Consider the following 13,450-nt stretch of genomic DNA (forward strand, 5'->3'; position numbering starts at 1 on the left):
TATAGAGCACTGCAGACCAAGACAACTAGACACAAGAACAGTCCCCCCACCCCATGCCATCACTCTGCTAAACAAATAATTCCCTCACCACTGGCAAACTATTCACTAAGGTTGTATTACTCTTCGTCTTCTCATCGTCCCTATCACCCATCTCCTCCCACTTATAACTGTGGGGCTGTAACTTTGTTGCTTGTATCTTTGAGATTTATATTGATGTTGTTTCCTGATTGCTTATTTGTACCCTATGACTATCATTATTTGTTGTACCTTATGATTCTTGACAATGTATCTTTTCTTTTATGTACCCTAAGAGCATATGCACCAACGACAAATTCTTTGTGTGTCCAATCGCACTTGGCCAATAAAGGATTCTATTTCTATGTCTCTGCTCCGGTCTCCTTCATTCATTTCTTCTCCTCCCACTGCATCTTGCAAACTCCCCGCCTGCTGGCGCTTCCGTCCGGGCCTCGATTCCCTCCTCTCCGGAGGGTTTTCTCCCTTTAACGTAGCATGCGGGGAAGGGAAAGGGCGCCTGGTCCCTTTAAGAGCCTTCGCTCGCCCCTCTCACGTGGCCGATCAGCTGACGGTGACGCTCCCGGGGAAAAGCTGCCTGTTCCTGAAACCTCGGAGGCGCTGCAGCGGGTGGCGAGCGTCTCTGTCCTGCCGCTTAGCCAGCCGCCTCTTCCGTCTGGCTGCGGGAGGGCGCTTGGCGGCGGCGGAGGCAGCGCGAGGAGCTCCGGCGGGCACAGGCGACAAAGCCCGCTAATCCTTGGCGCGTCCAACCGGCGAGGTGGAGAGACCTGACGCCCGAGAACTAGCCAAGCAACCCAGCAGAGAGCGAGCGGCTGCCTCGTTCGGAAGCGCTGGGGTTTTTGCGATTCCTCCCATCCTTGCAGGCAGTGAGACGGAGGGGCTCGCCAGCACCGGGGGGCTGTGGGTCGGTTCTTTAGACCTGTGCAGCCTGCAGGCTGCTCTTGTCAACCCCTCCCCGGCGCCCACATCTAGTTACCCCAGTTCATGGATTATCTGGTAAGTCCCCCGGTGCAAAGTGAATGCAAAAATCTTCCTCCTGCTCCCAATTTAGGGCGAACCTGTTTTCAACCTGCACGTTCCCAATTCCATTGTTTATACCTGTCTATTTTCTGCTTGCTTATGTGTCTGTCTGTCTGTCTGTCCGTCCAGAGGTCCTCAAGCTCCTCTAGTTAGTATATAGGTTCGTTTGCTTGTCCTTTCTGGAACTTGGCTGTTGATTTTTAGAAGACAGAAATCACCTTTCCTCCCCTCTGTGATGCTGACAAAGGTAGTGGAGAAGAAAGTTTTCCAGTGGTGCTTATGTAAACTCCTGGCTAGAAAATGGAATGCTCCAGGCTCTGAATCTGGTGACTTTCAGAACAATTAAAGCCTTAAATGGACTACTATACTCTCACTCATTGGGTTATTAGGCTTCTAAAGTCCTGAGCCAGGTCACCTAGCTTGGGTTCTAAATGCTTAAATTGAAAGGACGCTTGAATGCATTGCAGTGTGAACAATTCAGTACTTAAATAATTGGGTATTTAGCAGAAAACATTTAGCAGCCTTTAATGAGAGTTGGCTTATTTGTTAAAAGAGAGAGATTGTATCACAGTGGTTTACTTCAAGGTTAGAGGAGTTTAGGGTTTGTGAAAGTCCTGGAAGCTATTAATTGCCTTCCTGGATGGAGCGAAATGTTGACGCTAATCTATGCCTTAATTAACATTTTAAATGCATAATGCAATGCACAATCTACCTGACTATTGTTAAGAGAAGCACTGTGTTTCATGTTAGCTTTTTCCCATGCTTTTAAACGTGACTTCCTTTTTGCCTTTCAAAATGTACACGCCAATGATTGGGAGTTGTTTGCATAGTCATAAATTACATACCATAAAACATAAAAAAGTTACTCTTTTAATGCACAGTATGGGAAGAGATACAGACTAAAGATACTTTCAGATGAGCCTTTCATTGTGCAATTAGCTTGTCTCGTTTTAAAGGGCTCTAGATGTACTGCTTCAGCTATAATCTTTCTGAGGTTTTTTCCCCCTACCTTTTTCTTAATACAGAAAATGGTCAAGCCAGATCTAAATTACACATTGATTTGTGGCATTCTCAAGGGCTATCTCTATTTTTTAAATAAAAATATGAACTGTTTAATATATAAAAACATTATCTTCCAATATGACATACACGTGCAGCCTACATGTATGAAACTCAGTATGGTAATTAGTTAATTTCCTAGCTTATCTGAATTGTATATAAAATGATTTAATGTGAATGAATGTGTCAAATTGCATTTTCCTGCAGTTCTGTTGAGGTGAAATATGCCTTTATTAGCAGGAAGAAAGTGTTTTATTGATCCATCAGTAAAAATGCTTTTTAGAATAAACGTGGTATCTACACTGAGAACAATGTTACCTAAAATATTTATTTCTAACTAAATTACTTTAAAAAGCAAGACTATTTTTTCAAAAAAGCACGAGCCTATTAGAAAAGCATAGCTTATCTTTTTTAATTTTGTTTCAAATGTTTGTGGGGCTAAATTGTATTTGGCCTGTGTGTTGATGGGGAAAAATGTTTGCTGTATTGAGACTATGTGACATTTTTTAAAAAATAGCTTAAAGGACTATTAGTAATTAACTTGACTATTCTGAGAACAGGTATTACTATACCTACATGGGAGCTTGGAGGTTTCTGAAGTAATATTTTCGAAATTTGTATCTGGGTGAAGCTAGCTCTTTATTACTTGGAGCAAATATTAAACCTTTTAACTGCTGCATAATGTAATGGAAAAGTATTCTAGTGTGCAGAATGTGTTTAATTGACTTTGAAATATGTTCTTCTACATGACAAACTTACAAAATGTCCTTTGCTAAGTCTAGCTTGACCTCTTGTCCTTATTTCTGCTTTTTGTTGCATGCAACGTGAAGCAAATTGTGTGCGCTTTTGAATTGCTTGTTTCATGAAAAAGTATTACCTTTGTAGCTGCTTTCATATTACCCTCTACCCCCAACTTTCATTCAATTAACTATTTATTACATAAAGGGGAGATTGGAGTATGAAGTTTCTTTTCTTTGAAGTGCCTGGATATTTAGTTTGGGTAGATGTTTGGTTTGCAAGGCTTAGAAGCAAGCCAAATTATAGAAGAATAAAGTCTAGAACTTCATTATGAATTTTTGGTTGTGTTTCCCCTAGCAAATGGCTTTAGGTTAAGAGAAAGCTGAATTTATGTTCTGAACTCTTGTTGATGTTATTGGCAATGTTTTCTTTAACAGGACCTTTCAGAATTCACTGAATACTTTCTACTTGTATTACTGCATAACAGACAACAGCTAGAGGACAATAAAATTGTTAAGGCAGATGCGGGATATATTATTAATATTCAGCCAAAAACAACACTTGGAAAATAATGTAATTGACATTATGATTTTCAGTGTTTGCACCATTAGGGAGTCAAGTACTCAGTGTAATTTACATGATGCATTGATGATTGTAATTATCTCATGCCCATGCAGAGTTCCGTATGTTTGTGCTTATAAGACCAAAGAACAGAAAAGATTAGAAGTGTTATTTGTTTGTATATCGCCCTTCTAATACATACTCAAGGAAGTTGCTTTTTAAAAAACAAAATAAAAAAAAACATCATTAAATTCCAGTAATATTAAAATCCGGGCAAAAGAACATGTTTATTTTTTACACATTGGGAGAGCCAAATGAGATCCAATGCAGATCTCATGAAAGTTCCTTCCATAGGCCAGGGGTCAGCAACCTGTGGCTCTGGAGCCGCATGTGGCTTTCTCATCCCTCTGCTGTGGCTCCCTGTTGCTGGTCGGTGCCACAATTTTGAGAGACGCTTCCAGTTGGGTGGGGGACTTTATGGCAAGGGGTGGGTTTTCCAGTCAGCTCCACAATTGATAGGGCTTTTGGTTAGGACAGGTAGGCAAAAAAAAAGACGCTGCGCTAGGAGGAGACTCTGATGGGGAACAGGACTTCTGGTTGGCTCCAGAATTGAACAGGGGGCTTCCGGTTCGGGTCTTTGAGTATTAAGGTTGCCAACCCTTGTCATAGGCAGAGAGCAATGTATCTGGTGAACCACGAAGAAGGCCTTGGACTGCAGGAGTGAGTTCCTATGGGCTCCTTTTGCAGATCCTAGCAGCTAGACAAGTTCCTAAAAGGACCTGGGCTACAACTCACACAAATACTGCTATGAGAGTTTATTTTTCGCTATTCCAGTTGTCCATCATTCCTCCCTGCTTCTTGGTATATATGTATACTTGTGGGTAACTATTTACTTATTTCTCAAATTTGGATGCTGCCAATTTAATTTGACTAATGATGACTTTCAGTAGCTAAAACACTCATAGCATGAGTAACAATTTAAACAATGAAATCTATGGCAAAATGTAAACATTAATACATCATTGATAAACAATACCTTAAAATGTGCACATTTGTCTGAAATGGTATAGGGCTGTGATGGCGAACCTATGGCACTCTCAATGGGAAAACAAGCCAGGGCCCTAGTATAGCGCATGCGTGCATGCCTCGTGCCAGCCAGCTGATCATCGGGTCTCTGCCATACATGTATGGGGCACGAGGAATGTTTTGGGGGTGCATACATGCATGGGGGGATGGGGCATGTACGGGAGTTGGGACGCATGTGCGGGGCTGCATGTACATTGCATTTGGGGGGGTTACACGCACGCGTGCTTTGGGCACTTGGTCCGGAAAAGGTTAGCCAACACTGGTATAGGGTTTCCTGTCTAAGCAGGGGTTTGGACTTAAAGACCTCCAAGGTCCCTTCCAATTCTTCTCCTCTCCTCTCCTCCCCTCTCTTCTCTCATCCTGTTCCTTTCTTAAAGTAATGATGTCCCTAAATGTAATAATCCCATGACAAATACATGAATGGCACATAATTACTCTAATACAACTAGTTTATTTTTTCCTTTATAAGGCTCTCTAGGCCAGAAAGTGCAACAATAAAATATAGGACTTGCAATTATTAATAAAACAATGTATTTTATGTAATTGTATTGCATTTTTATTACTATTACAGTTATATAATTATGTAATTGTATTGCATTTTTATTATAGTAACTGTAGGACAGATATCAGTGGCAATAACCCAGATGTGTGCTAAACTTCAACCATAGCTTAGATTGTTGGTTAAAACAAATGATAGCACAAAGTCGGACAACTTGGAAATATATGTAATGGTCCTGATTAGGTAGAAGCAGTCAGTGACAGGCAGACTTGTGTTCACTACCAGGGTAATTCTTTAAAATAGGATAAATATACTGTAGATCTTCCTTGCTTCCCTATAGGGAGAGAAACAAAGAACCTTATGGCTTAGGGATTCCACAGAAGCATCTCAACTGCTAAAAATGGGTATTTTTACACCGTCCCCACAGAACTGCAGAGGGCAATGCATCCAAGCTGCCAAGGTGAAAAGCTGTCGAAATATGAGAATTAGAATTTGAGACAGTTAAGATACTGGCACATACCATTGAGAAGAATCCGTAAAATATAAATGTTACGTTAAATATAAACTGCTTAAACTACTTGAAGTTCAATATCCACCGCCAACACCATAAGTATTAGTATAATCCTTATTGTCATTGTACTTAAATACAACAAAATTAGTTTTAACCTCACTGGTGCAAAATTATAACAGAAACAAAAAAAGAAAGAAAAAGAAAAAAACTAGTGTGTGCATGGAGTGATTGTGGTTGTGTTTAAAAGTCTCACAGCCCAAGGATAGAAACCTGTTTGTTCAGCTGACTATACTTTGATGTCTTCTGCCTGATGGTAGACGTGCAAAGAGACACTGAGACATAGGGTGTGAATCATATCTGAGTATCTTCCTTACTCTGCTAAAGCAGCGAGATCTGGCGATGTCATCCAGTGGTGTCAGAGGGCAACCAATGGTTTCTTGTGCCGAATTGATCACTCTCTGTAGTGCCTTCCTGTCCGCAGCTGTTAAACCAGCATACCATATTGTAATACAATATGTGAGGACACTTTCATCAGCCGTTGTTCCACCTGATTTTTTCGCAGGACTCTAAGGAAATCATCTTCCTAGTGTTATTCCCACAGGTGCAGCTCTGCTCTTTGGATTGACAAACACCATCTTGTGTGATTAGACACAACATATGAATCCAACTGGGTCATTTTCATGTCTGCATTTATTGCGTCTTGTCATCTTTGCTTTGGCCTTCCATGTAGGCACTAGCCATCTGTGTTAAAGTGGAGGGCGATGCAGGGAATGATGATTTATGATACTGATCGAAGATCAATATCCCGGATACTTTGTTTAAAGTGACCCCTGGCATTCTCAAGCCCTTTGTAAAAAAAAAAAAATCTCTTGGGAATCTGAGTCTACTGGTTAGACCATTTTAATTCAACCTGGCTAACAAAAACCTAATGCAGTTTGTCCTTGATACAGTATATGACCACAGCTGCGTCCAAAATTTCTGCTGCTAAGCAAGAGAGTTATTAAGAAAGTTTTTGTCCCACATTACGGCCTTTCTTGCCATAGTTGTTAAATGAATCATTGCAGTTAAAATTAGTAATATGGCTGTTTAGTGAATCTGCCTTCCCATTGAATTTCTTTGTCAGAAAGTCACAAACAATGATCGCATAATCCAGGACACTGCAGCTATTATAAATACATGCCAGTTGCCAAGTATTTGAAATTTGATTGTATGATCACTGGAGCAGAGGTGGTATTCAGCCGGGTTTCTTCGGTTCAGGTGAACCAGTAGCAGTGGCGGCTGGAGGCTCCGCCCCCCCGACATAATGCATGAGAGTACTGCACATGCGCAGAAGCACTGTGCGTGTGTGCTCACATTTGCAAACCAGTAGGGAAGTTAAGTGAATCCCACCGCTGCACTGCTGCAACAGTAGAGTGAAAAACAACCATAAGTCCATTTTTTTTCTTGTAAGTTTGAACAGTCACTGAACAAATGGTTATAAGTCAGGTGCTACTATAGCAAACTGTATTCCTCAGGATTTTTTGGGGGAAAGTCTGTCCACTCTAACACAACAGGATTGCAGGTAAAGAAGCGAAAGCTATCCAAAATAGCTCAGTTTTCACTACCTTTGGAAAGTCTGTTCATTGGGGGCTAGGTTAGTAGAACATGTATCCATCTCTGGAATACTTTGGACAAATCAATATGAAGTGAGGTTTTGCCACACACTTCTACTTTTTCAGGCTTTTTACATAATCTTTTAAAACATGTTTACCATGTTTTTTTTCCAATGTCCTTACAGGTAACTTTCCTTGCCCTTTGCAATCAGTGCAAAGTGCAAGGAAATTTTCTTAATTTTCTTAATGGACTCAGTCAGTTCATTTCTTGTAGCATTTTAATTAATTTGTTTTGCATCAGAGTTCCTTTTTCTTCTATTAAAGAAAATATAGTTTTTTATTCCATTCCACCATTAGCGTTGTGACTTCCATCAGCTCCCTCATGGGGATAGAGCGTAATACAAAATACATTTGTTGTTCCATTTTTCAGCTAAAAACTCGAAAGGTACAAAATTAAAGATGTAATCATGGCTGTTGTACAGTCAGCGATTATGCATCCACAAATCGACATGTTCCATTACTTCTTCCGCAGTAGTTTCAAGATAGTCTTAGCAGGTGGCAGTGCCTGATAACTTTGACTTAGCTTGTCAAACTTTGACTCAGCTTGAGTCAAACTCGAATGGGAGACCTCGAGGGAATACTAAGTTTGTAATATAGACTGAGAATAAAAATCAGAAAAAACCTGGAAGAAGGCAGTGGCAAATCACTTCTATGTTGTTGCCTTGAAAACTACATATCCATAATGTCTTGAAAGTTGAACTCAGTTCAACTCAAAACAGCATTGTAATATAGATAATGATTTGACAATAACTTTCCTGTTTTATCGCTGATTTGGAAACAAATACCACCAAGACCTTTATAGATCCTTGAGTTGGTTTTGATTGAGACTGTATTCATGCAATATATTAAATTATACTTTAAATTAACCATAGTTAATTTAGGTTTAATTTGACAGTTGATCTTTAAACTATCAATGCAAGTATTTTGGCAAGAGCCTCTGGGTCTCTATTCCCCAAAACTATTTACTGGTTGATACTTTAGGTTTTTTATTTAGTTTAGGGCCAAAAAGGAGGATTATATTTATTGGTTTATTTTAACAATACAAGTAGGCCTTAACTTACAACCACAACTGAGACCAAAATTTAAGTTAAGTGAGAAATTTGTTAAGTGAGTTTTGCTCCATTTTATGACTTTGCTTGCCACATTTGTTAAATGAATCATTGCAGTTGTTAAATTAGTAACACAGTTGTTAAATGAATCTGGGTTCTCCATTGACTTTGCTTGTCAGAATGTTGCAAAAGGAGATCACATGACCTTGGGACACTGCAAGCATCATAAATGTGAATCAGTTGTCAAGCATCCGAATGTAAATCATGTGACCATGGGGATGCTTCAACAGTCATAAGTGTGATAAATAGTCATAAGTCACTTTTTCAGTGCTATTGTAACTTGAAACGGTCACTAAATGAACTTTGTAAGTTGAGGATTAGGTTTTTATATAGCCACCCATCTCCCATCTTGACAATGCAACATGTTTAAAACCAAGAAAAGAAACAACATCAAATATAGCGGTCATCCAAACCAATCATTTGCCTGATTGAAATCTGAATCTTCAGGTTTTGTAACATTTGAGAGCCGAGGTGGCACAGTGGTTAGAGTGCAGTACTACAGGCTACTTCAGCTGATTGCTAGCTGCAGTTCGGCTGTTCAAATCTCACCGGCTCAAGGTTGACTCAGCTTTTCATCCTTCAGAGATTGTAAAATGCGGACCCAGATTATTTGGGGCAATATGCTGACTCTGTAAACCGCTTAGAGAGGGCTGCAAAAGCACTATGAAGCAGTATATAAGTCTAAGTGCTATTGCTATTTGCTGTTGCCAAAATAATTATTTATTTAGTGCCAAGTCCACTGGCAATCATAGGTTAACTATGGTTAATGCCAAATATAGTTTGATGCTTCTAATATCCGGTTTATTTCTCAAAAGAAGTCTATGTATATGTGAACACGTGTATGTATAAAAAGAGATGCTGTTGCAGGAGCAACTCCTTTTTGGATCACCCTTGTATATTTCCTCATTTTTCGGGGGTGGGTGGGTGGGTAATGAAACCCAAATTAATTGTGAATTTAGGTTCAGACACACCAAACTGTTCTTAAGGTAGGCTAAACTACAATGAGTAAAGTTTGCAGCTTAACCAATATTTGCAATAACGCTCCAGATTCAGATGATGTGATACATCAAAACATTATTTGAATGCATTCTTATAGACCTCTTTTCTTGCAAAATCAGCTTCTCCATTGCACTAAAAACATTACATCCATCATGATCATTAATACGTTGCATGTTAGTGATGTTCTTTTGCTCCTCTTCTAAGTAGTGGATTTAGGAATAGTGGCCACACAGAATTGAGTTCTTCTCATGTTAATAAAACAGCTAGCAATCAAATACAATGTATTTAAGTGTTGGTTGCCTGGGCTGTGCTTAATTGTCCAAAGGCTGTTTCAAAATCTCTTCGTTGTTACTATCGGTGAAGTCTTCTTAATCTGGAACCTCAATAGTTAAAAGAATTTGTATATGTGCGTCAATGATTCACAGTTCTTGCTATAAGTTTGCCTATGAATGCATCTGTAGCTATGTTATGATCAAGGAGACAAAGCCGCAGTTCCAAATTCACATCTTGGGTTTCCTTAGAAACTTATCAGGTATTCCTCAATTAAAACTAAAGGAGGCCATTGCTGGGAGCCAGGTTTCCCTGAGAGATGCCTTTTGTTTGCTGCTAAGTTTCTCTTGAAAAGCCCAGTTGGAAAACCTTGAATATGTTTTTTATTGCAATTTCAGTTTAAGGTTAAACTATAACTAGGGCCAAGAATTTAAAATAGTTACTCATTTTAGGGTGTGGGAGTGGATTGCTAGGAGGAGAATAGTAGGGGACATGGAAGGCATTGGCTTTGTTCTGCAGGCAGTGATGAACCATTCCTACTGTGCTTGTTGGCAGATACTGTATGGAAAAGCATAGCTCCTTTAATCTGACTTCAGTACTTCTCACAAGAGATGTTGCTCTTGTGAGAAGGGAAGCAGATATAGAGATAGGAAGGCCAGGAATTAATAGGGAGGAGAAAGTAAAAAATAAGAATTTGTAGAGCTCCTAAGGAGCTTTTCGGAGGAGAAACCAGTTTTTTCCCCATCTCAATTTGTTTTCTCTTGGTTTTAAATTATATATATATATATATATATATATATATATATATATATATATATATATATATATATATATATATATATATATATAATTTATAATATATATAATGTGTGTGTTTGTGTGTTTGTGTGTGTGTGTGTGGGGGGGGGGGGCACAGGCTAAGAAGTCTGCCTAGTATGTAATATAGCCCAGGTTCAAATCTCAGTAAGGGTATGGCTAGCTGATGAGAGCTAAATAGCTTGAAATAGATCTATACTAGTCTCCCTTTATTTATTTATCAGCACAAATAAAAAAACACAAATATAACAAAGGCAACAGTAAAAAATATTGGGTTTCTGTCGTGATGGACTCTTGTGACGAGCCGATTGACAGATGATGGAAGCAGTTAGCTTCCTCCCATAATTGGGGCTTACCAGGGGTTGTAAAAATCTAATATATATATGTATGTATGTATGTATGTTTGTGTGTGTGTGTGTGTGTGTGTGTATCTAGTTTTTTCATTAGAAATTAAATGCCTTGAAACAAATCCTATTCCTCTTTATTTTTTAAAAAAATGTATACATTGTTCTTTCTTAAACATCAGTTCTTGTGCAGTACTGAATTCATATTCATGCATTTCACAGTTGAATCACAAGGAGAGAGAGAGAACCAAAACACAAAAAATTACTTGAAACACGTAAAAAGTAGGTATTGGATAACTTGTAAGCTATTGTACATATTTTTTTTCAAGATCAGTATCTATCTTGTAAATAGAAGGGAGGGGAGATTTTTGTCTTAATTTTGAAATTCTGCTGTTTTGAATATGTTAACTAAAGGGAGCTGTATGGTATACCATCACTTTTCTCTGAATTACTCAGGACATTAGAATGATATTGACACCTTCTGGATTTGATTTATTTATTTAATTTCTATAGCCACTCAACTCAACCAAGTGATTCTGAGTGGCTTACAATTCTAAAATAAAGAAACAGTAAAAACATCCATAAAATAAATACAAACAGCATTGCTGTTCTGAGATTTCATAAAGAGGCAGTCTGATTACATAGCTCCCCATAGCAATTATTGTTTTGTCCAGTTGATATCTAGTTCCATTCATTCAGCTAGTTTCCCATGGTTGGATGACTTGAATGATTTGGACTTGAACGATTTTCTGGAACTTTGGTGGGTAATTCTGATGAAGCCTTGCTGACCTCTGAAAAACTCTGAGGTCCTGCAGGTCGACACTTTTGACCTTGAATGTGTAATTTGTATTAGATAAGACAGAAGATAACAAACTGCACTATATGCTTCAAGATCCAGAGAGAAACATTTCATTATTTTTAACAGGGATCAGCCATGAAGACAAGACAGCTGCTTGTTCAGTACAAATGCTTAGTACAGTAAAACAAGAGCATATGTGTTTCTAATTGTTATGAAGTACAGTAGCAGTTACATTTGTAGTATGTAGGATCTATGAAGGTTAGGTGAAACAAATTCTTTATTGCATCTTTCTAAAGGGAGGGTTCATAAAGCATGCCTCTGTGTGTTTTTAAACTTAGGAGCAGTTATCTATTAATTTAATCTTTTAAATAAATCTTTAACTCTCATATAGAAAATGTTCTTACCTGGTTTCTGAAGGAAGGGAAAAAACAGGCTCATGCTCATTCCAAAAAAGACAGAATAGCTGTTAATTCAGAAGCCTATTAATTTCATGACAATATCAATTTTGTCCTCCCAAAGGAAGAGCAGGTTCATAATCTTAAATTCTTCTGGACTCATGACTTCTTCTAGAAAAAATAGGTGGAACTTGGGACCAGGACAAGTTTTACTTGACTAGCTTGAGTACCAATGTGGCTTTACCGTGAACAAGATGGATGGACAGCAATCATATCTGTCATCTCACACTTGGGTTACTGCATTGCACTAAAAGTGTCTGTCCTTGAAGACCATCTGGAAACTAAAGCTAGGTTATAAATACAGCAGTCCATGTGCTTGCTGGCAAGTCTTCAGAAGGAAAGATAGTTGGTACTATGATGTGATCTGTAACAAGCAATTAATGTTTATCAAAAGAAGTACAAATATAAATTAGGATATGAGTGTGCTTTTCCTTCCTTCATTAATGGAAAGTTGGGATGTCGGGAGAAACATAAAAGGCAGTTGAAATGCACTGACAAGATGAACCCTTAAGAAGTATGTGCTCAAAAGCAAATGTTGATTGGATTAAAAATGAATAGGGAGAGGTTCTTTGGTCCTAGAGAGAATGGATAAAAATCAAATTGCTAAACAAAATATATTAAAGAAGTATGAATGGGTTGTAAGGAAGAAGACAAGAAAATTGTGATTGGGTGGAGTTGTGAGAATCCAAATCACAAAGGTACAGACCTTTGAAGAATAAAAAATAAAATTGGTAGAGGGACATGATGAAAACAGGTATGCGAGGAGGAAATGCATGGCCAAGACTTGGTGCTGGTGAAAATTAGATTTAGTTGTATTTCCTTTTTCCCCCTTACATCCAACCTCTTTAATTTGACTATTTCTTATTATTTCTTTTTGTAATTTTCCTAATATTGCTTATCCTGAGAGGATATATAGGTAGTCCTTAATTTATGATAATAACTGGGATTGGAATTTCTGTCATACATTAGTGCAGTCATAAGATAAGATATCATTTGACTATAGTGACTTACAATGGCATTCCTGGCACTCCCTGTTGTATTGTTAATTGGGTATTCACCCCAATCCAAGCCATTCTGGGCTTGGTGCCACCCACCCTGAACCTCAGTGAGATAAGAGACTGCCTCCAACTCCTTCGCCCACCTGTCTCTCCTCACACATATGCCCTTTTTGTTGCCCTGCATTGGGGGGTGTCAAAAATCTCAAAACTGCATGGCTGTCTTTCAAACTGTTATCAAACTGGCGCCCCGTGGGCCAAATGCACATGGCGTCATGTGATACAATTGGGTTTGACACCCGTGGTCTAAGCTGTCCATGACAGTGGCTCTGGGGCAGCTTGCTGTGCCTTGGGAAGCCTCAGTTTGCCCCAGCAAGTGCCAGCAAGCATTCATTCATCCAGTTGCATTCTCTCCCAAGTTTTTCATACTAAATCTTTTGTGTTCAGCTGCTTTGGCTGCGGTAGAAGCACTTTGCTGCTTTTGCATTTCCTTTTCGGACTTCT

General features: G+C 38.8%; 1 protein-coding gene across 2 annotated transcripts in view; it reads left to right on the top strand.

Moving 5' to 3' along the window:
- Positions 1 to 600: 600 nt before the first annotated feature.
- Positions 601 to 13,450, top strand: part of ARL15 (ADP ribosylation factor like GTPase 15) — a 164,011-nt gene continuing 151,161 nt past the window's right edge. For both annotated transcript variants that reach the window (XM_032214133.1, XM_032214134.1), the window contains exon 1: positions 601 to 1,029. In XM_032214133.1, the coding sequence (XP_032070024.1) occupies positions 1,018 to 1,029 (12 nt within the window). In that variant the 5' untranslated portion in view covers positions 601 to 1,017. The remainder of the gene's footprint in view (positions 1,030 to 13,450) is intronic.

This window comes from Thamnophis elegans, chromosome 3 (genome assembly GCF_009769535.1).
Source record: "Thamnophis elegans isolate rThaEle1 chromosome 3, rThaEle1.pri, whole genome shotgun sequence".
In the NCBI taxonomy this organism is placed as follows: Eukaryota; Metazoa; Chordata; class Lepidosauria; order Squamata; family Colubridae; genus Thamnophis; species Thamnophis elegans.